General features: G+C 42.8%; 1 protein-coding gene across 1 annotated transcript in view; it reads right to left on the bottom strand.

Annotated features, from left to right (window-relative positions):
• Positions 1-1288: 1288 nt before the first annotated feature.
• Positions 1289-24442, bottom strand: part of CDO1 (cysteine dioxygenase type 1) — a 27053-nt gene continuing 3899 nt past the window's right edge. The window contains exons 2-5 of the mRNA XM_077462247.1: positions 9427-9504; positions 6802-6959; positions 2415-2584; positions 1289-1921 (exon numbers count right to left, since the gene is read on the bottom strand). Of these exons, the coding sequence (XP_077318373.1) occupies positions 1892-1921; positions 2415-2584; positions 6802-6959; positions 9427-9504 (436 nt within the window). The 3' untranslated portion in view covers positions 1289-1891. The remainder of the gene's footprint in view (positions 1922-2414; positions 2585-6801; positions 6960-9426; positions 9505-24442) is intronic.

Raw genomic sequence — 24442 nt, 5'->3', positions numbered from 1 at the left:
AAATATTCAGTGGACTCCTGCACTTAAATGGGATTTGCGAGGAATGTGCTTATTTGGTGGATGCCGCAGGCACTTTCATGAGACACCAGCTCATGTATATAGACTAAAAAGACAATGGTGGTGCTGCGCTTCCATAAAAATGGGACCTTACAAGAAAACACTAAAGAGCTAATTGTTCAGATGGTATATATTCACGCCAATATAGTAGAGGAGAACTTTTCTCCTGGTGTGAGACTTATTCTATCGAGAGTGCTCACAGCAATGTGTATATAATAACTGTCACAGTACAGGGTGCAATTTATACCTCTAATAACTGTCACAATACAGGGAAGGGGGGGGCCTCAGATCTCCGTCAGTATACACTTCATCAAGATGGTCCAATATAGCTCAGAGAACAAATATAAGGGCAACCATAGTATAGCATGTATTTAAAATTCACTATTTTATTAATAGGTTAAAATTATTCAAATTAAATGGGGTGTATAGGCATTAGCAGCAGACAATTCAAATCGACCGCTCTAGTGCGAGCATCACTTCCAGTCTCCGTATCCTACCACTGTATGTGGTTTTATTACTGCACTCACTGTTCTTTTAGAGGTATAAATTGCACCCTGTACTGTGACAGTTATATACACACATTGCTGTGAGCACTCTTGATAGAATAAGTCTCACACCGGGAGAAAAGTTCTCCTCTACTATATTAGTGTGAATATATACCATCTGATATATTCCCATCTGAACAATTAGCTCTTTAGTGTTTTCTTGTAAGGTCCCATTTTTATGGAAGCGCAGCACCACCATTCTTGTCTTAAAGTCAGCTGGAACTGCACCCCAGGCCATAGCCTTCCTGGGGGCTGGTCAGGAGGACCATGTAATCAGCACCATACTGGACAAGAACACGTGACGTTCCGTATCTTAAATACCCTCTCCCAGAGGGCAAAGCGAGAGGGCCGCTCCCACTGACCTGACCACGAAAGAGTAACTTAAGCGCCTGACCAGACCATAGTTCCATGCCTGCCACCAGAGACAATGCTCCCTGTGGCCAGGCTGAACATCTCACAGTCCAGGCAGACTGACACAGAAGTCAAATTTAGATAAATAGACCCAAACTGTAGTTTTGGTAAAGTTTTAACTTTTGAAAAACCATAGCGCGTGCTCTTCAGGAGCCCGGCGCCACACACACACACACACGTTTTCTGGGTAGATTAAAAAGGGGGAAACAGTTTTTTTTTGCCAGGAAGTGTGTGGCCGAGTTATGGAACTTTAATATGAACAATAGAAACCAAAGTAATGAACTTGAACTTTATTGCTTTGGAAGATTCCAAATTCATTGCAAAGTTTTTTTTCTAAAAATATACATAGATCAAAATGTACATTTCTTACAACATTGTTAAAATCTATACATACAAATTAGGGCAGTTAAAAAGAACAAAAGTCATTTCCTGACATGCAAGATTAGTTTACCGTTTTGAGTCCAGGACATGCACAATTATACAGATCCTTATAAAAAGTAAAAATAATTGGTTTTAAAAAAAATGAAAGTTTTCTCTAGAGTAGGTGTAAGCCCTGAGGAGGAACAAACAAACAAACAAAACCAAGAACCAAACACGTGAAATATTCCAAAACTGCCATCTTGTAAATCCTACTGAGGGTGTTATGTACAGTTTGGTCAAGAAATTCCAGAGGCTGAAAGGATTTGCAAATTTCAAAAGTGTGTTTTTTGTTTGTCCGCAATTGGATGAATGAATTCAGCAGAGCTTCACCTTATGCAGCAAGTTCTGAGGATAACTTTCTTGCAAGTGCAGCTCCTCTTGCAAAGTTGATCAACTCCAGTATTTAGGAACTCCATTTTGTTTTCTTGAAGGCTTCCAATACAACATTCTGGGAAATTCTAGTTGTCTTCTTGTGATTGTATGGTTGCCTGTAAAAAATAAAGTTTTAAAGAGCTTAATTAACTAAACAGGATACCATACTTTTTTTGCATGTCCGTTAGGATTTACATATCTTGATATCTATATTTTTCATATCAGATACAATACGTTGGTGGAGGTCAAGTGCTCTGGGTGGATACATCATAATTAAAACTTTAAACATTGTACACTGGAATCTATCTATACACAGCATTGGATGCACGTAGAACACTGCATGAAGTCACTAGATGTATCCACCAAGTGCAAAAGCTGGGGCAAGAATTGCCAAGTACCCAGATCTGTGAAAAACAAGACCATAGATCAGCTTCATCCTGGTATGTCCCCTTCACATGTGCAGAGTTGGCCATTGCTTACCGATTCCTTTTCCCACATGTCCCCATACCTTACATGTCACTCATTTTCTTTATTTCTGCAGATCTGTACTTCCTGGCTGTCCAACCAAATATTATTCCCCATACTGCACATCCCTACATTTACACTCACCACTGGAGTTCGTTCTCCATATTTGCTCCAAAACGTCATTTTCACAGTGTTTTTGTGCCCAGTTCGTTGGTCAAACGTTTGACAGTGGTTAAATGGAGGGCTATACAAGTGGAGACTCACAGCTGATTCTGTATGGCTTGTGTTTTCCACTCGGTGAAGGCCTATGGAATCTAGAAAGGAGGATTGACAGATTGCTTAGAAGACAAACCTTATGACGTGGCAGCCACTATTGAATTCTACATAGTCAAGCTAAAAGCAGTGTCAGGACTACAAATAATGTAGCTGTAAAATGTTGACCTTAATGCATTCATTAAAAAAAAAAAAAAAAAAAAAAAAAAAAAAAAACTGTACCAGACCCAAAAAGGGCCTGGTATGGATTGGCCTCACATTGTTAAACATTTCCCCCCCCCCCCCCTTTTTTTAATTGCTTGCAGTTTATTTTTTTGTAAACATTCAGCTGTCAGTGGGGAACCCTGCTGACATTTGACGAGTCATCTGTTAAAAACGCAACAGGCAGCTTCTTGGCCTGCTCCTTAACAACCAGCTAACGTTAAAGATGCTGGTGACGACTCTAAAAATTAGCATCTGAACTGCATCTAAAAATTGCTGCTTAGGAAATTCAGTGATGAGGGGGAAATTTGCACACGATACGTGTACCTAGCCTTACTATAACTGGTGCAGCTTTGCATAGCAGCCAAACTTCCAACTTCAGCTTGTTCAATCAAGCTTTGACAAAACCTAGAAGCCGATTGGGTACTATGCACAGCTGCACTAGAATCTACATGCACCAATTTTAGTAACTCTCCAATGCAATTTGAAGGATTGTGTGGGCAGAAAAGCAGTACTATTTATATACACTAAAATACTACAAGTAGTGATATTCGTAGGTCTATTAAATACAAAACTAAGACTCATTAGAAAAGTACCCTCCATGCACAGCCCTGTCATTCCCCAAGTGCTTGTACTGCCATATTTGCCAGGGTAAAAGGACGTTCTTTGCCATTACTAATAAAAAAAAAACGCATAGTAGCCCATTATGTGTGTCACTTACCTGACACAGGAGCCAGTGATGTCACCACTGTCCCCTCTTCCACAAAGTGTCCATCTTCCTTCTGGGTATTGCTGATCCAGCGCTGTGAGTGGCTGGAGCAGCAATGACGTCACTCTGGTGCATGCGTCAGTGACGGCATGCTCAGTGCGCTTGTGCCATAGTCTATGGCTCGCATGCGCCATAGACATCGGTGCCTGTTTTTTGTAAACAATCTCCTTAACCGTGTAGGTTAAGGAGAGATTTCTTGCACCTATAGGGTAAGCCTTAATCTAGGCTTGCCCGTAGGTTAAAGTGGTCCCAGAGGGTTTACAACCACTTTAAGTGGTTAAAAGTGCACCTCTTAATTTGTCCTCCGGACTGCTTGCACGCACAGGGCTAGGGTACAGCCATCCAAGCACAATTCCCTGAGGCACTGTGGAAATTAAGTAAAAATGTGTGTAGTTACCTGGCCAGTTTGAGATGTTTGCAGACACCAGAGAACACACAAAAAAAAAAAAAAAAAAAAAAAAATTCAGAGAATGTGCCATCATTGCAAAGGCTGTCAACAAATGGGACATGTCTGACATGGAAAGACTGTAGAACGACAGATATGGTTCTCACTCTACTGTATTTTCTCAGCATGCAAGTCACACGTGAAGTTCAACAGGCGATTTACCATGAGAAGTAATACAAGTTGTACAGGAATCTAATAGTGCATAATCATCCATTTTTTTTTTTTTCAATTTACACAGGCTTAATAGTTAGGGTTGTACCACTACCAGTTTAAGACTGAGTACTGATACTTTTCCTCAAGTACTCACTGATACAAAATTTAAAATGATTTTTTTAAAAACATTTTTTTAATGTTTTTTTTTTTTTAAACACCGTATCTTTAACTTATTTAAGGTTATTGCTTTTACAAGGGATGAAAAACATGGTCGCAACATACAGCACACTTGGCGTAGCATAGTAATAATTAAGCCACTGCTTGTGGACTGGACTAAAAAGCGGCGAGGGGGGGGGGGGTCATTGGACATGCAGGAGGGGGTGAATGCAGAGAGGCGGGCATTTGGGAATACCACAGCTGCCAATCACTGCCCTACACTACAACACCCAGCAAACCTGCCCTCCCCCTCCAAGAAATTCTGACACTTAGGGAAAGTCAGAGGTGGGGGCAAAGCCTGGCTCAGTGCAGGACTCACTAGGGGGGGGGGGGGGGGGTGCACGCCACAGCAGGGAAAGGGAAATGCTAATACAATTAAATCTATACAATCAGTGAGAACTCTTGGAAAAACCCAAATTCATTCAGGACAAGCTTTTGAGGTGTACCTCCTTCAAGTCAGTGCTTGGACTAAGAAGGGGGGGGGGGTACACCAACTTTCTGAGATGGGAATGAGGGACACCCATTAGCAAAAGTATAGGGTACACCCTGACAAAACATACAGTCTCAGGACTGCTTACTGTATGTGCAACAATTTTATGACAACTGAAACAGATATGTGAAAAGCTATATGGTTGTGTTGAAATTATGGCCATAAAAAATAAATTATTCACTTGAGACACTATAGTATGAGGCATATAAACAGACTGTAGTCCTTTTAACAAAGCTACAAGTGATTGGCTTGTACAAAGGGAGTTTTCGCAAGCCAGATATGTACAACTATGTATATAATCAGTACTTTTACCTTGAACATAAACCCTTAGATATCAGTACTGTTGAGGATTATGTAACAGTTCAGACAAAGTATAGTTGTAAAAGATGCAGCAGTCAAGCTACTTGTAGTAATCTTAGATAAATATTTTTCAAGCCTTCTAAATGCAGATATGGTATGTAGGACACAGACAGATAAAAGCTTTTTGCATGACACATTGGCAGTAATCTTTTGACAAGATATTCTCAACATAGCTACTGCTGATGGCTTTTAAAAAGGTCAATGCCCCAGGGCTGTTATGGCTTCACTACCAAGCGAGTTACCAACCTGGAAAAAGCCTGCAGTGTAGGTGTTCAGACACTGCAGACCTCACTGAATACAAGTTAACTTAAACACTAGCCATGCAAGTTCCTGCATTTCTGCTCTCCAGGTTCACTTTGAAAAAAATAACACACACACACTTTATATCAGGTGCTACCAAGCCCGACTTTCCCCTTCTACTCGGTCTGCAACAGCCGCATGGGGAGACAGAGCAGCTGTCAGTGTCTCCTACCCAGCAGGCTCTGTAGCTCCAGCCAGCCACTGCCCGCTCCCCTTGGCCACAGGAAGGACCAATCCCAGGAGACCAGAGGAGGATCTTAGGACATGTAGTCCCAGAAAACAAGTGCTCCATAGTAGAAATACTGGGGAAAACCACAGCCCAAACATGCCAGATGAAACCAAGGCAGAGCCTTGAACAGAGTTACACAGAGTTAGACCACGTGGCCCTGCATCATGGGATGAGAGAAAGAACCATGTGGAGTGGGATGCTGGATTTGTGTGTGGACCTTGCAGTCTGGACAGAGTGGAGGCCCCTTCCATTGGCAAACTCCATTACTGGGTGCAGGTTTACTGCCTCCTGTGGCTACTCTAGGCCACCTTCATATACCTTCCAACTTTTGAGATAGGAATGAGGGACACCCATCAGCAAAAGTACGCAGGCATAGGACACAGCCATTGATAGATAAAACGTATTTTATATACACATCTATATGGATCAGACCAAAATGGAGGGACAAATGAGGAGAAATGAGGGACATTGCTCGAAATCAGGGACAGTCGGGAGCTATGCCCACATCACTGAGCCTCTGGGTCATCAGGCTTCCATCTGACTTACAGGGAGCTGACTGACCAAGAGTCTCTTCTTACCCCTCGTGTCTGGGCTTATAGGACCACTTGGGATCCATTGGCCCTACAGTCAGGGTCACTGTTCTTGCCAGTTCATTGCATATCACTATAATTTGGTTTGATGCTAAATACCCAGTGTTTAGCTTTTGTGTTGACCAAATAATCTCTAGTAATTACCCCCCCTGCAAGCCCCATTATTCCTTTTGGTGTCTTTACCACTTGTGTTTGCTGTGATTTTATTTAACCTGGTATGCAAGAGTGGCTGAGGTTGTTCTTGGAGTTGAGGTGCAGAACAGGACCCTAAAATTACAAAGTGGCTCTCCACACACACACACACACACACACCTGACAAATTGCATGACAAGTTGCTCCAATGTGAATGAGGGCTGAGGATTCTCCACATTTCAGACAAATCCAGATTCAAAATAACTGCATTAAATAACGGCAATTATAGTCTTGGTCACATCTGCTTGCTGAAACATTTGTCACCTCCAAATGAAGGTGTTAGTCAAAAAAAAAAAAAAAAAAAAAAATTTACCATTGATGTATGCACATTGATTTAACTTCAGCACCGTCTCAGATGTTTTAGTCATTGCTCCATTTGATTTTTTCTTTGGCCATTCGTACAGAGTCTCCTTCAGGTTGCCTTGGAGAATCTTCAAGAAGCAGTGCGAGTTGGTGTGATCGTGTATACTACTGCATGGAAGAATACATTTAAAACAGCTTAGAATGGTGGATCAAAGAGGCATTAACAAGCAAAGTATTGATTGTGCCATTAATCTGCAGCCGTGAGATACCAACTTATGTATCTGGTGCGGTGGAATCTCACGTCAAATAAAAATTCTATAGAAAAATTTGGTTAGGTATTTATGTTCACTAGGGAGCCCTGCAGTTGGCTTTCGTTAGGGTTGCGATCAGGCAACTTGCATTCCTTCATACGAAACTTTGTGCATTAGGACAGTTGCGCTGAATAGAAAAGGACCTTGCACAAACTGTTTACAAAAGGTTGTACAGTTGTGTTGGAAGAAAAAAAAAAAAAAAAAAGTTTGTAACAAACATTAACAGTGTAATTTGCAGTAACACCTGAACTCAAATTTAGAGGGGTTTCTGCATACTTTTGGACATCTAGTGTAACTGTTCTGCTCAAACAGATTTTGAACATGTTTCACCAGGGAATATGGGGAGAAAGCAACAAGCTGAAAACAGTCTACAGCAGGCATGTCCAAAGTCCAGCCCGCGGGCCAATTGCAGCACGCTTTCAGACGGCCTGCCTGGTAATTTTGACATGTATATCTTTTGTGCCCCACAACGCGACCGAGCTCATCGCTTCACACCACAGTCACAAAGGCAAGAGAATTCTTGTGGGGCAGTGTATTAGTACTGGGACGAACACTCAGACCGAATGTTAAGGGTTCAGAGAATGTCAGGCAAAATGGTCACGCATGTTCACTTCATCAAATCTGGCCCTCTTTGAAAAAAGTTTGGACACCCCTGGTCTACAGCAAGGCCAAAGTTGCGGGGGTCATTTACGAAAGGCAAATCCACTTGGCACTACAAGTGTACTTGGGAGTTCAGTCACCAAATCTGAGGGGGAACATACAATTTAGCTTGCGCATGATTGGATAATAAAAACGGCAGAGCTTCCCCAACTGCACAGTGGATTTGCCTTTTGTAAATAACCCCCAGTATGGTTAGGAGCAATAAAGCATCTTCAGGGTCACATGGAAGTAGATGGATCCCAGACCATCCGGAGGTCCAGTTATTTGTTATACTAAGCCACACAAACCTCTATTGTACGTTTGACAGAAAGATTTAGGTCTGAAATTTTAAGTTAAAACCTGCACCAATATTTGACAACTAAAACAAGAGAATGTCCATCAACTACCTTGCTTTAAAAGTAACAGCATAAACATTAGTGTACATGAAGGAATGCACATAGTTAGAGTTTGTGCATGATAAGACAGAAGTATTGAACAGCTCAAGGGAAAAAAAAAAATCCATATGCAGCATTTTATCTAATTGGGGGGGGGGGGGGGGGGGAATAAAAATTTCTAATGCAGTTGCCCATAGCAATAATTCATTTTGTAAGCTGGGGGGGGGGGGTGGTGGGAGATTTATGGGCAACTGCATTATAACTTTATTCGTCCTCAGACCCGGATCACACAGCGGGCGATGCGAGGCGACACGACTCGCCTCGCTCTCGCAAGTCGCCCCCGTTCTGTACAATGGAACCGTTCTGAGAGGAGCGACTCGAGTCGCTCCGACTCAGAAAAAAGGTTCCTGTACTACTTTTGGGCGACCTCGGGGCGACTTGCATTGACTTCTATACAGAAGTCATCTGCAAGTTGCCGCTGAGGTCGCGGCGAGGCAAGTCGGAGTCGCCTCGCCTGCAGTGTGAACCGGCCCTTAATTGCACTCATAATGCCCTAAGACTTGAGCAATTCTACATTGGTGGCTCATACCAGAATAGTGTGGGAAATTCTAGATCAATTCATTTTTTTTCTTTTTTTATCACAGGTCACTGTGGCTGGAAAATGAGGTATAGACAGTAAAAATAGGCTTTGAGCATACTGTAATTATACAAATGTCAGATCCAATTCATTCATGTTCCTCTGTGGGAGTAGAAGTTCGATACAATGTTGAGCTGCATTCACACCTTTGTTATGAATTTCCACTTTTTTTTCGTTGGTCACACGATAGCATAGGGCATCCCAGTCACTTGAATGGGTTGTTCTATACACAAAAATCAACTCAAAGTAGCTCTTGCACTTTGACAGTAAGCCAAGCGCTTTTTTCAATGCACATTTGAAAGAAAATGAAAAGACATTTCTGCCCACATTCCTCAAACACAAAGGTGTGAATGCAGCCTTAAGAGCCCTTTCATCCCGAGGGCGTTTTGCAGGCGCTATAGCATTAGAAATAGCACCTGCAATTTTCCCTCAAACTGCTGCACCATTCATTCCAGTGTCAAAGCCCCGAGGGCTTTCACACCGGAGCGGTGCGCTGGCAGGACATCAGGAAAAGTCCTGCCAGCAGCCTCTTTGAAGCGGTGAAGGAGCTACATTTGCATAAAAAGGCAGACAAAAAAAAAAAAAAAAAAAATAACCAAAGTAAATTAACTACTTTAAAGACATAGGTGCGAATGGGGCCTAGTCATTTTTACCTGCCATGTCCTTCACCCCAGCAGAGAATCATCAGATTAAACTTTCCATTTCCTTCATCTACCAAATTCCGAGTGTACCTGCAACAAGAGAAACCATACAAGATAAAGTTATTTTTCTCTTCTAGACAAACATCTCAGGACTTTAGAATTAAAAATTAAAAAGAATGGCCATGTATGAAGCTCAGTTGATAAACAGTCACCATGGTCTGTTTCTAAGCCATTTAAAGATGGTGCAAAGGCAAACTGCATTTTTATCTGTACTCTGGACTATAAAAAACACTTACACATACACACACACACCTGCTAAAAGACTTGCCTTCCACTGTTACACCCGAAAAGCATTATGTAAAATAGGTTTCCCCATCTATCACTCTTCTTTTTCTCTTTCCTGAACCAGATTTGTACTCTCCTCATTTTAGGATTTCACTACAGTTCTCAGAATTACAGTTTCCTTCTACCACACCCACACTTTTAGAGGACCTACTATATGGGTTTGTAACAAGAAAGAGGAGATTTTTATAACTATTTGAATCTGTCAACCTATTAAATGCGTTATGATGCGTATGCAAAGAAACATTCATGGTCAAGAAAAGAAACTCCTGTCTGATGCTGCGTCTACCATCCTGTATGGGTTAACAGAGGAAAAAAAAGGATCAGATCGCCCACTTGGCAACACTGTAAATCCTAGAGCTGGATGGGCAAAAATCCAAATAAGTTTACACAGAAAAAAATAATAAATTTGGGTACAACTTAGTTGGGCAAAAGGGTATATGGGATGCCCATAGGATAGTTCATTTGCCATCATACTTTAAAGATTGTAAAAAGTAAGCACATAGTAGTAGGCTTTAGTAGGACAAGAATCAGTCCTTGCAGCTTAGTTTTTGTATTTTTATTAGGGGTATTAAACTTGATAGGGTTTAGGGTATTATGGGATGCCCACTTTATGAAATGGAACTCTTCAGGGACACAACTATATTAGGGCTGAAACTAATCAATCACCATTTTCATAATTGATTAGACGGCCAGGCGATTAGTTGGCCTGCATACAGAATGCATTATTTGTTTATAAAATCAGTAAATACAATGCAGCACACATACAGCTCAGTACACCATCCATACATGTCAGTAAGTGCCTGAGAACTTGTGAATGTGAGGAGCAAAGCCCCATGGGATGTGTAGTCCTGGGGAGGAAGCGAGTGGTTCTAAAGGCAGAAGTTCTCTTTACCTTGCTATTGGGGTGCTCTATACAGTACTTAACACAGCAAAAAGCAGTGTAGAAACAGATCAATAGCAAACTGCATAGGTGTGTACAGAGCCTTATGCTGGCCACATGGATTGATTTTTGGATGAGAATATACATATGAAAATATGAAATATTCGTACATTCGCTGAATGAAAGAACATTTGAAATTGTCACTAATTTTAAAACAGAATGTTTAAAAGCAAAATGTAATTTTGAAAACCACATACACCGTCTGAAATTTCCTTTGACCAAGCAGTTTTCCCATTTCTAAATTTTCCTGCCGCTTTGTTTGAAAACAAATGTTCTTAAAATGATTTTTATTTTTGAAGGAAGACATTGTTCTTGTATTGCCAGCATATAGCAGATTACAGTTCTGTTTGAAAATCTGCAAAACAGTCTCGTTAAGATCTGAATCCCATATTTACCAGACTCAACGTCTAACAGTATATGCAGTATCTCTTCTAATAGTATAAACAGTACATCTCTTCTGTCTGTTATTCTCAGAGTGGATTAGAGATTTTGCTCCAACCATATAGTTAGATATTTATGTTTACCGCTGCATAGATATATTTAAGAATACTTTTAACTTTACATATTAACTAAATTATACGCCACACTTTAAGGTTATTAATCGAAACAATAATCAACCAACTAATCCTTAGTTGCAGCCCCTAATACATACACAATTTTAGTTTCAGGCATTTACCAATAGTCAAGCTATAGTTATATAATGGATATGGGCTGAAAGTGCACACTCAGGTTTAACTTGAGGGTATGTACACACAAAAACAGAGGAAGGATTTAGGAATTACAGCTCTTAAGAGACTAGTCAGCCCCCCCCACCTTTTAAAAAAAAGGGACCATAAGCAATTGGACAATTCAATCAAAAAGCTGTTCATGGCCAGGTGTGGACTACTCTTATTTATCAATTAAGCAGAGGGAAAAAAAAAAAAAAAAAAAAAAAAAAAAAAGGAGAAGTCTGGTCAAAAATCATAAGAGCAAGACTACGCATGCTCAGAAACTAGAATACATACAAAATTATGCACCACAATGCAGTCAATTTAGATCTGAAATGAGGGGGGAAGCTCTGCCAATTTAATCATCCAATCATGTACAAGCAAGATGCTGTTTTTTTATTTTCCTTGCATGTCCCCCTCAGATCTACAGCGACTACACTTCCAATGCACAGTGGGATTTGCCTTTAGTAAATGAACATCATTAGGTCACTTCTGATGTTGTATTCTTTGATATGAAAATTTTTGTACTGCGAGTAACCGCTTCCCTTTCGAGACTAGCATGCGAGAAAAAAAACAAAAACAAACACACACACACACACACACACACACACACACTTCCTAAAATTGTTCAGTCCCTTGAATTGCAGCTGAATGTCTGCCCTTCAAATTAACCCTTTCCCGCCGAGCGTACGCTTCCGGGGGTTATACCGGGATGATGCCCACACCTGCAGGCATCATCCCGGTACTGTTTTTTGCAGCGGGCGATTGGTTATCCAGGCATAACAACCGATGCGGCTAAAAGCCGCTCGGCTGTTATGCCAGAGGAGCAGGAGGGGACGTCCCCCCCCTCCCGCCGCTGTTACCGGTGCTCCCGCTCGATCGGGAGCACCGATCAGTGATCCGACGCCTCCGGAGGAACTGGAACGAAGCCGTAATCTGCTTCGTTCCAGTCTCCTCATCGTAAACACGGAAGCGACGTCATGACGTCACTTCCCATTTACTCGGCTGCCAATGGCGCCGGTTTTAAAAAAATATCCGGTATTCAGAATCGCCGTTTTCGGCGATCTGAATACATTGAAGTGTAAAGGAGGGGTGAGGGGTCTTTTAGACCCCCGATCCCTCCATAAAGAGGACCTGTCACCACCTATTACTGTCACAAGGGATGTTTACATTCCTTGTGACAGCAATAAAGGTGATCAATTTTTTTTTTTAAACAATTTAGTCATTTTAAAATAAAAAATTTTTAAAGCGCCCGCCGTCCCCGCGAAGCAAAGAAACCGCATACGGAAGTCGCGCCCGCGTATGTAAACGGTGTTCAAATCACACATGTGAGGTATTGCCGCGATCGTCAGAGCGAGAGCAATAATTCTAGCACTAGACCTCCTCTGTAACGCTAACCTGGTAACCGTAAAAAATTTTTAAAGCGTCGCCTATTGAGATTTTTAGGTACCGTACTTTGTCGTCAATCTACAAGTGTGCGCAATTATAAAGTGTGACATGTTTGGTATCTATTTACTCGGCGTAACATTATCTTTCACATTACGCAAAAAATTGGGCTAATTTTACTGTTTTGTTTTTTTTATTCATGAAAGTGTCCCTTTTCCCAAAAAGTTGCGTTTAAAACACCACTGCGCAAATACCGTGTGACATAAAATATTGCAACAATCGCCGTTTTATTCTCTAGAGTCTCTGCTAAAAATATCTATCTATCTATCTATCTATCTATAATGTTTGGAGGTTCCAAGTAATTTTCTAGCAAAAAATATGGATTTTAACTTGTAAACACCAAATGCCAAAAATAGGCTTAGTCATGAAAGGGTTAATTTAGATTTTAAAAATTTTTTAGTCATGAAAGGGAATAAAACATTTTTTAAAAATGTTATAGAGCAAAGAGTATGAAAATTGTGCCCATGTTCAAATACATATGGTCCTAACTGTACAGTCCGAAAATACACACACACACACACACACACACACACTACCTCTAGCACAATCTTGCTTGTAGGACAAGAACTCCCAGGACCAGCCGACACTGTATGAATAGTCTGACAAGAGCCCAATCAGACCGTAGCAAGTTCCCTTTGAAGACAGGGACCACAGGCCCCTTTAGTAGTGTAGCAAGAGAGTCCCAGTTCCTAGCTGTCCTGTGGCTACTGATCCCAGCACCACCTCTTCAGGCACTGCCAGCCTAACTGGCTGCAGCTGCCATCTCACTAGCCTTCCTGGTTACAACTCTAGTCCTCCCAGACTGCCCCTCAGTCCTTTTGAGCAACTCACCAGCCCACTGGTGTCCCTCCCTGGAAATTTGACTTGCAGTGTTCTACTGTCTGCCTTTGGTCAGGACACCCGTGTTGTGAAGAAGGTCCTCGTCGCACTCAAGCTCAGTCCTGATGTTACGCCCGCAGACTAGGGGGCATCCCCAAGGGCAACCGACAGCCCAACACTTCATATTTCACCTGAACTCCACTGCCTCAGCTGTGCTGACCCCGATTTTGAGGGGGTTGGTCAGGGCCCTCATGACTACTACAGGCAGCTCCTCCTCACCTCCACTCCCATTCTTCTAGAAACTGGTAGCAGATTCTAGAAGTGGGGGGGGGGGGGGGTGTCAGATACCACCTGTGAGTCATCCAGCCCTCTCAGAGTCAAACCCTGAACCAGAAAAACACAGGCTTGGCTGCCATCTCCATGTGTAGGGCGTCATTTAGAATCACTGGCAGTACAGAGAAGACAGTGTAAACCTAGTCTTACCCCTTTTTTCAAAGGTTTGTCCCAAAGCAGTCCCATTACCAAAAAAAAAAAAAAAAAAATTAATAACTATAAATTTGTTTTGTTGAACCTGAATGCCAACTTGCCTGCATTAAATGCTAGTGCTTAACGTTTCCTTCTTACAATTATACAAACGGCCACCGTTTAAGTCAGAGGACCAGCAAGAAGTCATCAAAAGGGTTGTCCTGGACAGTTTTAGTATAATCCCATGCTAAAAAGCTTCTACCTTTGACCCAAGCGTTAATCATTTGTTGAAAGGTTAACAAACTAGTTCTTAAACCAACAAGGAAAGTCACATATTGATCATGTCCAAAATAAGAGCTCCAACTTTTACAGTTTTTGTTCAGAATGTGCCACAAGACCCAAAGACTGAAGCAATTCTAAAAAGCAAACCTTTGAGGACAGACAAAAACTCAAAGCCATTAAAACCAAACTATTGATTTATACAGATAGAAGGTAGCAGCACTATGTAGACAGGTAGGGCTGCCAGCACATAACCAATTATCTCCTGGAGTGCACTGAAAGCCCTGACTTTAGGAATGTGTCATTATGCAATTATTGACTTCAGCTAGAACAGTCCGTCCAAAACTGGTCCTCAAACTGACCAAAAGTTCATAATTTGTGGAAGTGGTTAGGTAAACATTACTAGACCTTTTCATTTGAATGGTAGAAAAATGAGTATCAGGCATCTTTTTCTCCCCATGCATCAGAAATATGTAAAGTTATAACCAAGAGCCCTTTCACACTGTGCCGCCTAGGGCATCAGCGGTAAAGCAGCGCTATTTTTAGCACTGTTTTACCTGCACTAGTTGGCAACTAGCGGCGTGGTCTTAACCCTCCGCTAGCGGCCAAAAAGGCGTTAAATCCTCCTGCAAAACACCGCCACAGTAGCGCATTGCTGGCAGTATAGCAGCACTGCCCCATTGATTTCAATGGGGAGGAGCAGTGAGTTCACTGCTCCAAAGACACTACTGGCAGGACTTTGACGCCCTGCCAGCGCACTGCTCCAGTGTGAAAGCCCTCAGGCTTTCATACTGGAGTGAATGAAGCCGCTTTTTTCAGACGCTATTTTTAGTGCTGTAGCGCCTGAAAAGCGCCTCCAGTGTGAAAGGGGTCTAATAATTCAGACACAAGACTTGCTTCAGTCTATCAGCAATTTAGACATGCACAACATATCCTTTTGGTCAAAAGGACCACTCAGCCTATGAAGCAAAGAGTGAAAATCCACACAAATTTTTAAGTCCATTTTTTTTTCTTCCTTGTGCAGTTACCCCCATTGGGAAGCCTTCTCTACATTTTCTGACCAACTAGAACAGTAAAATTTGGTAAAATTAGTGTCTCTAGGACAGGTAGGAACAGATGGTGAAAATTTCTCTTTAGTCTGCCATTAGCAGAGATTTTACTTGTAGCACCTTTCTAGGTAGGTGCTAAGAGAGTATAGTTTTTGGTTTGCTTACCAGGAAGATGGTCATGTAAAACAGTGTGCTCTCTGCCTACCATGGAGCAGGATCTATAGGTTAGGTCTGCTCATTGTACTCAGGTGCAGCTCAGCTTGTTTGACTGTCCCTCCCTGGTCCAATAACAAGGCATATTGGACAGTGGGAGGGGACCTGACAAGCGAATGCCCAGGCTTTGTTACAGTCCTGGCAATTGGCAGAGGAAAAGTGCTGCATTGCATGCTGGTATACTGTAAGAGCCCAGGGTACGTGTACTCAGAGTTAGTTGAGCCAGGGAACAGAGTCCAGGAGGGAGGGGGCGGCTGCCCTATCCTCTGGAGGTGGCCACGCGGTCAACCTTAGGGTCTAGAGCAGTGATGGCGAACCTTGGCACCCCAGATGTTTTGGAACTACATTTCCCATGATGCTCAACTACACTGTAAAGTGGATGAGCATCATGGGAAATGTAGTTCCAAAACATCTGGGGTGCCGAGGTTTGCCATCACTGGTCTAGAGAAGCTGAACCCAGAGGTCCTGCAGTCCCCACACCTTGCTTTGATGCACATTGAAAACATTTCAACTGAACTTTAATATATGCATCCCATTGTACACTACTGAAGTCACTCCGACTTCAGAAAAGGTTCCTGTACTACTTCAATCCAACTTCTAGGCAACTTGTACCCATTGATTTCAATAGAAGTTGCCTCCAAGTCTGAGCCCCTGTCTTAACTGAAGCAACTTTCCAGGAAGTAAAAATAGTTTTCTAGGCAAACCCCTCCCTCCCACAGAGCTGATTATTATGTGATTGGCCACTGGTAAAGTTTCCTCTCCTGGAAGCAACTTCAAGTTGCCTTGTAAGTTGCCTCAAGTCGTGCTGCGATTCATACTCAAGTCGTGTCCAAGTTGCCTCCCAAAGTCTCGCTCAAAGTCGTGTTGCCCTTGTGTGAACGGACCCTTACTGTAATTTATGCCATACCAAATAAAAGTTTGAAGGTAGGCAAAAACCGGGATCCTTCAATGCCATATAAAGAAGCACCTTAAAAAATTACCAAGAATGCAAAGTCTGCATCTTAACATTCTTTAATACAGTATGTACAGCTGTGGCCAAAAGTTTTGAGAATGGCAAATATTTTAAAAGTCTGCTGCCTCAGTTTTTAGGATAGCAATTTGCATATACTCCAGATTGTAAAGAGTGATCAGATGAATTGCAAAGCCCCTCTTTGCCATGAAAATGAACTTAAAGTGGTTGTAAACCCTTACAAACCACTTTGACCTACAGGTAAGCCTAGATTAAGGCTTACCTGTAGGTCCAAGAAATATCTCCTAAACCTATACGGTTTAGGAGATATTTGCCCGAAGACAGGCACCGCTGTCTACGGCGCATGCGCCGTAGACAGCGGCGTGCAGGCGCACTGAGCGCGGCATTTCCAATAATGGAGCTGCCGCGCGTGTCGGCTCCCGTGCGCATGCGCGGGAGTGACGTCATCGCGGCTCCGCCGAATGACAGCGGCGGAGCTGCGAAACCCCACCGAAAAGATGGATGCGGCGGACTACAGGGGACAGCGGCGACTTCGCTGGCTCCTGTGTCAGGTAAGTGACACATAATGGGCTACTATGCGATGCATAGTAGTCCATTATGCTTTGCAGGGAATGAATGAAAGAGGAAGTAAACCCATCAGGGTTTACTTGGTTTGTTACATTTATTTTTTTTTTTTATTTTTTTTATCATTCACTTGTTTGATTTTCCATTATTCTCACATATGTTTACCAGTATTTGCCATCACTCACAGTATTACATGATTGGGTTCCAAATAACTTTTTTTCAGTTTTAAATCTGTATCTGTTCACTGTTACATAAACCTAATGTAATGGTCAATAAAAACCTTTGACATTTATGAAATGCTTGTAATTATACTTCAGTATAAACATCTGACAAAAAGGATCTAAAAAAACACTGAAGCAGCAGACTTTGTGAAAATTTATATTTGTGTCATTCTCAAGACTTTTGGCCACGGCTATTCAAACTGAACAGTGAACCCATTTTACAAAGCCAGAGGGTCAGTGTTCTACCTGAACTGAAACTACCAATATTGTTGCCTAAATGCAGACAGTGCCCCCCCCCCACATATTTCTTGTACCATTCATAGAGGCTGAACAGATTTTAAAACAGAAATTCACAAATGTGAACATTTTTCAAACTTATTATAACAGACCTCTTCTCAGGCAAGCATTTGGCTGTTGCTGTTTTAAAAGATTTAGGAACTTAAATGAATAAAGCTGTATTAAACCCAAAAGAATATATATATTACAGCTTACCATTTTATTTATTTATTTTTTTATTTTTTTTACACATAAGGGGGGGGGGGGGCTGCTGCCATTATGGCTTATAAAAGGTTAGCTGGAGCTTGGCTTCAGTTAGTGCACCTAAAACTGCTAGTACACCTGATAAGACACCCCCCAGACTGAAAAAAAAAAAAAAAAAAAAAAAAAAAAAAACCCCACAGAGTTTGTTCCTTCGGATAATTCTGCACGAATGGTTGCGAGTGGCTCTCGAAAGACAATTACTAATTGTCTGGTCAGAAAATCCATACAATTGCTTCAAAAGTGGTAATTTGCATCAGATTTTCTGATCGTGTGTACTGGACTTAGTCTCTCTCCCCCCCCCCCCCCCCCCCCCCAACATTATTAATACTGTTTTGCACAAAACAGCCCTGATCCTCTTCTCTGGTCTCTTCTGTGCTCCTGACCCCTCCCTCCTGTTGAGTGCCCCCACAGCAAGCAGCTTGCTATGGGGGGCACCCGAGCTGCAGCTCTGTGTGGCCATTCAGACACTGAGTCGCAGTTTAGCCATCTGACTTATTGACAGCAGCGGGAGACAGTGGCCCAACTAATGTGTCTCAGCCAATCAGGAGGAAAGTCCCGGACAGCCAAGGCACTCATGCACATTGCTGAACGCGATTTGCTTTCTTTCATGTTAAAAAGGGGGAAGATGGAGGAGTAAAGAGAAGTCAATCTATATGTAATGAATTAGCCAGTGGGCAAATCTGGTTTGCTGACTGGTAAATCCTCTTAAATGCGATTAGTGATCCTCCTACAGACAAATTTATTCCAACCCCATTCATTTTGAAAAGAGCCCTATAGCCTCATGCACTCTGGACAAGAACCCCCCCCCAGAACTAGTGGGTTTGAAGAGTAGTTTGAGCTGCAAAGATGTTGTAAGTCAGAAAAAAAATAAAAAAAATAAACACTGCTAAAGTCATGCTACAGCGAACGCTGCAGTAGTTTGAGGCCTGAAGGAAAAAAAAAAAAAAGTTTTTATGCAAATCATTTCAAATGTTTGTTTTTGCAGCAAAGAATCAACATTTCAGGAGTGGATCATTTTTACCCTGTGGTTATAAAAGAACTAATAGGTGCTTTATGCTTGGTGTTTGTCCTTCCAGGACAAACATTGCGAGTTAGTTGGAAATCTAGTGAGCAGTTCCAAAATACATTAAGGCTGGGTTCACGCCTCAATTTGGATGCGGCTTGCAGCAGGGGGTCCAGTGTGTCCCCGTTCAGTTTCAGGGCCATTTTTTTGCCTGAATTTGGCCCTGAAAACTGAGCCAAAGACGCACAGTATTCCTGTGCAAGCCACTCCGCAATGGATATATGTGAATCGGCTCCATGGAGAGACAGTCAGTCAGTCAGTCAGTCAGTCAGTCAGTCAGTCAGTCAGTCAGTCAGTCAGTCAGTCAGTCAGTCAGTCAGTCAGTCAATCTCCTGTCATGCAAATTGGATGCAGGGAAACCTGCATCGGTGTGAAAAATTAAACCAATAAATTCACCTGCACCAAAAATCCAAGACATTTCCACTTTCTCTCTTCTTCCCCCCCCAAAGAAGCAATGATCCATTCGTCACCTAATCTAAAGAGGACCAGCAGTTACAAGTTTCTTTTGTCTGCAATTCTAGTGGTGAGATCATTGAGACTGTAGACATCCCTCTAACAAAACTTAATTTGTGCAGCAAGTAACGTCAAAATGGATATGCATATGTGGATGACCAGCGACACAGTATTTAAAGCGGAGTTCTACCCACATCATCCGCTTTAGACTTACCCTACACACTGCAATGGGTTTTTAAGACACACACACACACACACACACACACACACACACACACACACACACAACCTTGTTTCTAAAAGGCATTCACGACTGTCTCTTCCACCCACGGCCATCTGCACAATATCCGGCTGCGCACTGACTCCTGCGAGTTGCGTCAATTCCCAGGAGTCAGTTGGCATCGCCACCGCTCAGCAGAGCTGTGCATACTGCTCATTTGCGAGAGAGAGCGGTGCATGCCGATTATTCAACAGCACTGTACCCTGGAAGGAGTATTCTTGTGGGCTTCGCATGCCCACCAAGTGAAATGGAAACATACAAGACAGGGGCATATACGTTTTTTGTTTTTAAAGCTACAAACGTTCCAGGTCTGAGACTGGAAGAACATTACAGTATGGCAACTATGCCTTTTTCCAGATTAGGAGTCTACAACAACCTTTTCACTCTTCCAACTGAGTTGAGAAACATAAGCAGTAGTTCTCCAATCTGCAGATTGTGATCACTACAGTAGTGGCAGGGGGGTCCTTGATAGTCACGAACAGCTTGAGTCACCACTAATGAGGATTTCCAATCATTTGCTTACCATAAACAGGTTAAAAAGGTCACCAAGCAATTTGCTCAGGTGCTTAACTGCATGATTATATAGGTCGGCATAATGGCACGGCTGTGCAGATGGGCGTCCCCTTCAAGACATGGCACTGTGGGTGCATGCCACCAGGGCATGCCTGCCACATACTCCATGACTGTGCCTGCAGGACCCACAGACTATGTCCGCCGGTGTCCCGCGATAGCTTCACAGAGCGATGTAAAGGCATTTCCCCGTTGTGCCTAGTGACATGACAGGGATCTACTGCTCCCTGTCATATCAGTGGTAGCCCATCTCGCCCCCCCTCCCCCACACAGTTAGAATCACTCCTTAGGGACACACTTAAGCCCTTGATTGCCCTCTAGTATTTAACCCCTTCCCTGCCAGTGTAATTTATACAGCACCGATTGCTGTATAAATGACAGTGGTCCCAAAATAGTGTCAAGAGTGTCTGCCATAATCTCGCAGTCACCATAAAAGCTATCCCTCATTTTGTAGACACTAACTTTTGTGCAAGCCAATCAATATACGCTTATTGCGATTTTTTTTTTTACCAAATATGTAGAAGAACACATATTGGCCTAAACTAAAGCTAAAAAATTTTCTTTGGGGATAGCCATTATAGCAAAAGCATTTTTTTTTTTTTTTTTTTTTTTTTTTTTTTTTTTAATTGACACTTTGTTTATAGTGCAAAAAATAAAAACCGCAGGAGCTCTGTCTGGGGGTGGAGAAGCAATAGACTGATGACGTCATCTCTCTGCTTCCAATCTAAGAGCTGCTGTAGATTGGATAAGGAAAGTTAAAAACACACACACACACATTCTGCATTTATGCTGGTTGCAGTCAGTGTTTTTAATATATAGATAATTGGCGTTTTTCTACATCTACCTGGGAGCAGGGCTGGTGCAAGGATTTGACGCCCTAGGCGAAAACTAATTTTGCCGCCCCCTGGCTCCGCCCCAACTCTTCTCCGACTCCGCCCTGGCTCCACCCCAACTCTTCTCCGACTCCGCCCACTTTGCCCTGCCCATGTATAAGGTGGAGATTTTTTTTAAATCCCACAAATGTAATCACCTCAGTGTAATACCCCCAATGTACAGGTGGGGGTGGAGGTATACAGTATACAGGTGGGGGGTGGAGGTGTGCAGTATACTGGGGTGTACAATATACAGGGGGGGTTACAGTATACAGGGGTGTGCAGTACAGTATTATGGGGGGGTGCAGTATACAGGTGGAGGGTGGGGTGTACAGTATACAGGTGGGGGGTGTACAGTATACTGGGTGTGAGCACAGTCAGTATGCAGACAGCTGTGTAGGGAAGTTGGTGTCCCCCTGGCTGTAGCTCCTCTCACAGACACACAAAGCAGCGAAGGTATGTGCATAGGCGACTCACCCTTAGGCAGATGAGGAGCAGTGTAATGAGTATGGAGCCCCACGCCGGCTCCTCACATCGTTGGATAATGATTTCGCTCTCCTCCATTAATGTCCATACACTCCGCCCTCTTCCTCACTCAGGATGTCTAACCCCACCTCCCGGCGACGCCCTACAACTCTGCCCTCAGAGCTAATCCTCTCTCCTAACTCGTCAGAACAGGACTCAGTCCCTTGCAGATCGCCCTCTGAGGAGTTACTGGGCGATCTGAGGGAGCCGCCGTTCGAACGAGGGGGAGAGGGGGGGGGGGTGTGTCCCTTACTGAAGGAGCAGGACAGGAAGATGCCAGGGCGCACCATCGTGATTCAGCTGCTCTGCTGCCAATTTCTTCAACAACACCTCTAGTGGCCGTGGCTGCGCCCTGGGCGGCAGTGCGCCCTAGGCGGCTGCCTAGTGGTAGCGCCGGCTCTGCCTGGGAGTTCAGCTTAAGTACAATAGGGAAAGATTAGTCCTTTTAACATACAATTTGCTGTACGGTGATAGAATAAATACCTCTAAAGTTTTTCACACAGCCATGTATGATCTGTACAGCTGCTACCCGCTTGGTCTTTGGCCTACATCCAGATAATCCATGCGTCAGACACTTCTATCTTGCCACTGCATTTGTAAGAATTATTCTCCATGCTCCCGTGCCAGTTGTCCATCCCAAGGCACATTACATTAGAACATCAAATATTTGTCTACACCAAAGTCTTATTTGAACATTCTTGGCCAGCATAACTACTTGTATTTAAAGCATGCTAAAGAGTACTGCTTTGCCATGGACAAAGTCTAACTTGTGAAAAGGCCCAAAGGAGGCCTGTGCCATGTGAAAAAACAAAGGCCACCATTGCTGACCTTCCTGTAAATGTCTTGTTCTACAGACCTGGAACATGTATGTAGCAAGCAAATTCACAGAGATCAGAACTGATTTGCCACTTGTTCCAGATCATGGACTCAAGTAGTTGATCTTGACATCAAGGCAATTTTTATTTTTTGAAGTGCTGTGCAGTGACAGGTTACACATTTCTCCCCAGCAGAAGGACATTTTACAGTTAACCAAGGGTACCCATATAGATATTAAAATGGACATTTTCCCATCCCCTATGCATAGCTACAGTATACAGATGCTTGGCCATTAAGACAAATCAGAGCAGTCTAGGGCTGTGTGTTGTGAATGGCCTAGAGAAAAAGGGAGATCTACTATTCTTGGTGTGTAAACATTCAAAGAAAAAAAAAACCCATTTCACACGTGCCTACTATAAGTGCTTACAGTAATGTCACTCAATTAGATTGTTTACGGAGTCAAGGAGCAGAATTGAGAACCCAAAATGACCAAGCAGCTCCATCAGGGGTAGTGCTAAAAGTGGATTTCTTTTTTGGAAAACCACATCTTTCATATCAATGCTCTCTGCAAACCCTTATTAATGGAAGGCTGTCCTGAGGACCACCATTGACTACAAGCTCTAGTTTCCTGGTTGTGTCTGCAGCAATGCTTTCTGAATCCCTGACCCAAAAGTGAGCATGAATCAAGTGAAAATCTGAACACCTCTGCATACTTGTTCCAGTGCAGTGGTGCAATGCACTAAAGCCAACTGGATCAGCCCAATAGCTTTATTTACAACTGCTTCCATTCATTCAAATTACTGGCTAACATGTCCCTCGGGACCAGTTCATTTTATAGAATTAGTCTTTTCTAAGATTTCCATATTATAGAGCTTACGTGGCCAATTTTTTTTTTTTTTTTTTTTTTTTAAACGTGGGTAAAATGCCAACACAGCAAGATTCATTTTGGCCATGTGTGAATTATTAGAAGCACACGCCAGGATTTGCAGCTCTATCTGGTTGAAGCCGCTTAACCCCCCCCCCCCCCCCCCACAGCTGTAACAGATCCATGTGTAGGCATGTCCTGTCCATGGTCAAGGATTGCTTTGTAGTAAATTGTAGCCACCTGCTTGAATCCAGACACATCCATGGACATTGCTCTCAAATAACAATCACTGCATACTTACAGTAGCAAATGTGCCCTCTGGCATGTGTTTATTTAGCTTACAGATTGCAATACATGTTTTTCAGGATGAGGTGCAAAGGGAAAACCACACACACACACGACTCCAGGTCACTGAAATCAGTCATCCAGGAGGGGTCTACTGTGGTTTCAGAATGCCTATAGTCATGCTATTATTTCCTGGTATGCCGAGGATCATCTGGATCAGGAAGTTTATGGATACCTTCAGGTAAAGCCAGGAATCATAAGAATGTGGAAAGTGCAGTAACCTAAACCCTCAGCAACCAGAATTCTGCATACTTTAGCAAGGCTGGGTTCACACTGCAGCATGGAGCAGTTCACATCAGGGGTCCGTGCGTCTCAGTTCACCTTTTCAGGCCCAGTTTTAGCACAAATTCAGACCTGAAAGACCAGAAGGCACAGGACTCCTGTGCAATTCACACAACAGATGTGTGAACCTGCTCCATAGAGAGCAGGTCACAATTTCTTGACATGCAAATTGGATGCGGGTAAATCCGCGCTAGTGTGAACCCAGAGGACTGGTTATCCTGGGCTACTGCACTTGCACATCACCATTGCAATTTGCACTCCCCATCAGAAAAAGGCTCATGTAATCTTGTGGTGTAGCTATTTGGGGAAATTGGACCATTCTCACACTGTTTAGAGTGCCTAGTACAAAAGCTAGCGCTATAGGTGTCAGTGGTGTACTTAAGATAAAGTGCAGTATCT

This window comes from Lithobates pipiens, unplaced genomic scaffold (genome assembly GCF_037356315.1).
Source record: "Lithobates pipiens isolate NorthernLeopardFrog02 unplaced genomic scaffold, aLitPip1_a1.2 Scaffold_3, whole genome shotgun sequence".
NCBI lineage: Eukaryota > Metazoa > Chordata > Amphibia > Anura > Ranidae > Lithobates > Lithobates pipiens.
The sequence above is the reverse complement of the archived record's forward strand: the minus strand, read 5'-3'. Positions and strand labels throughout refer to the sequence as shown.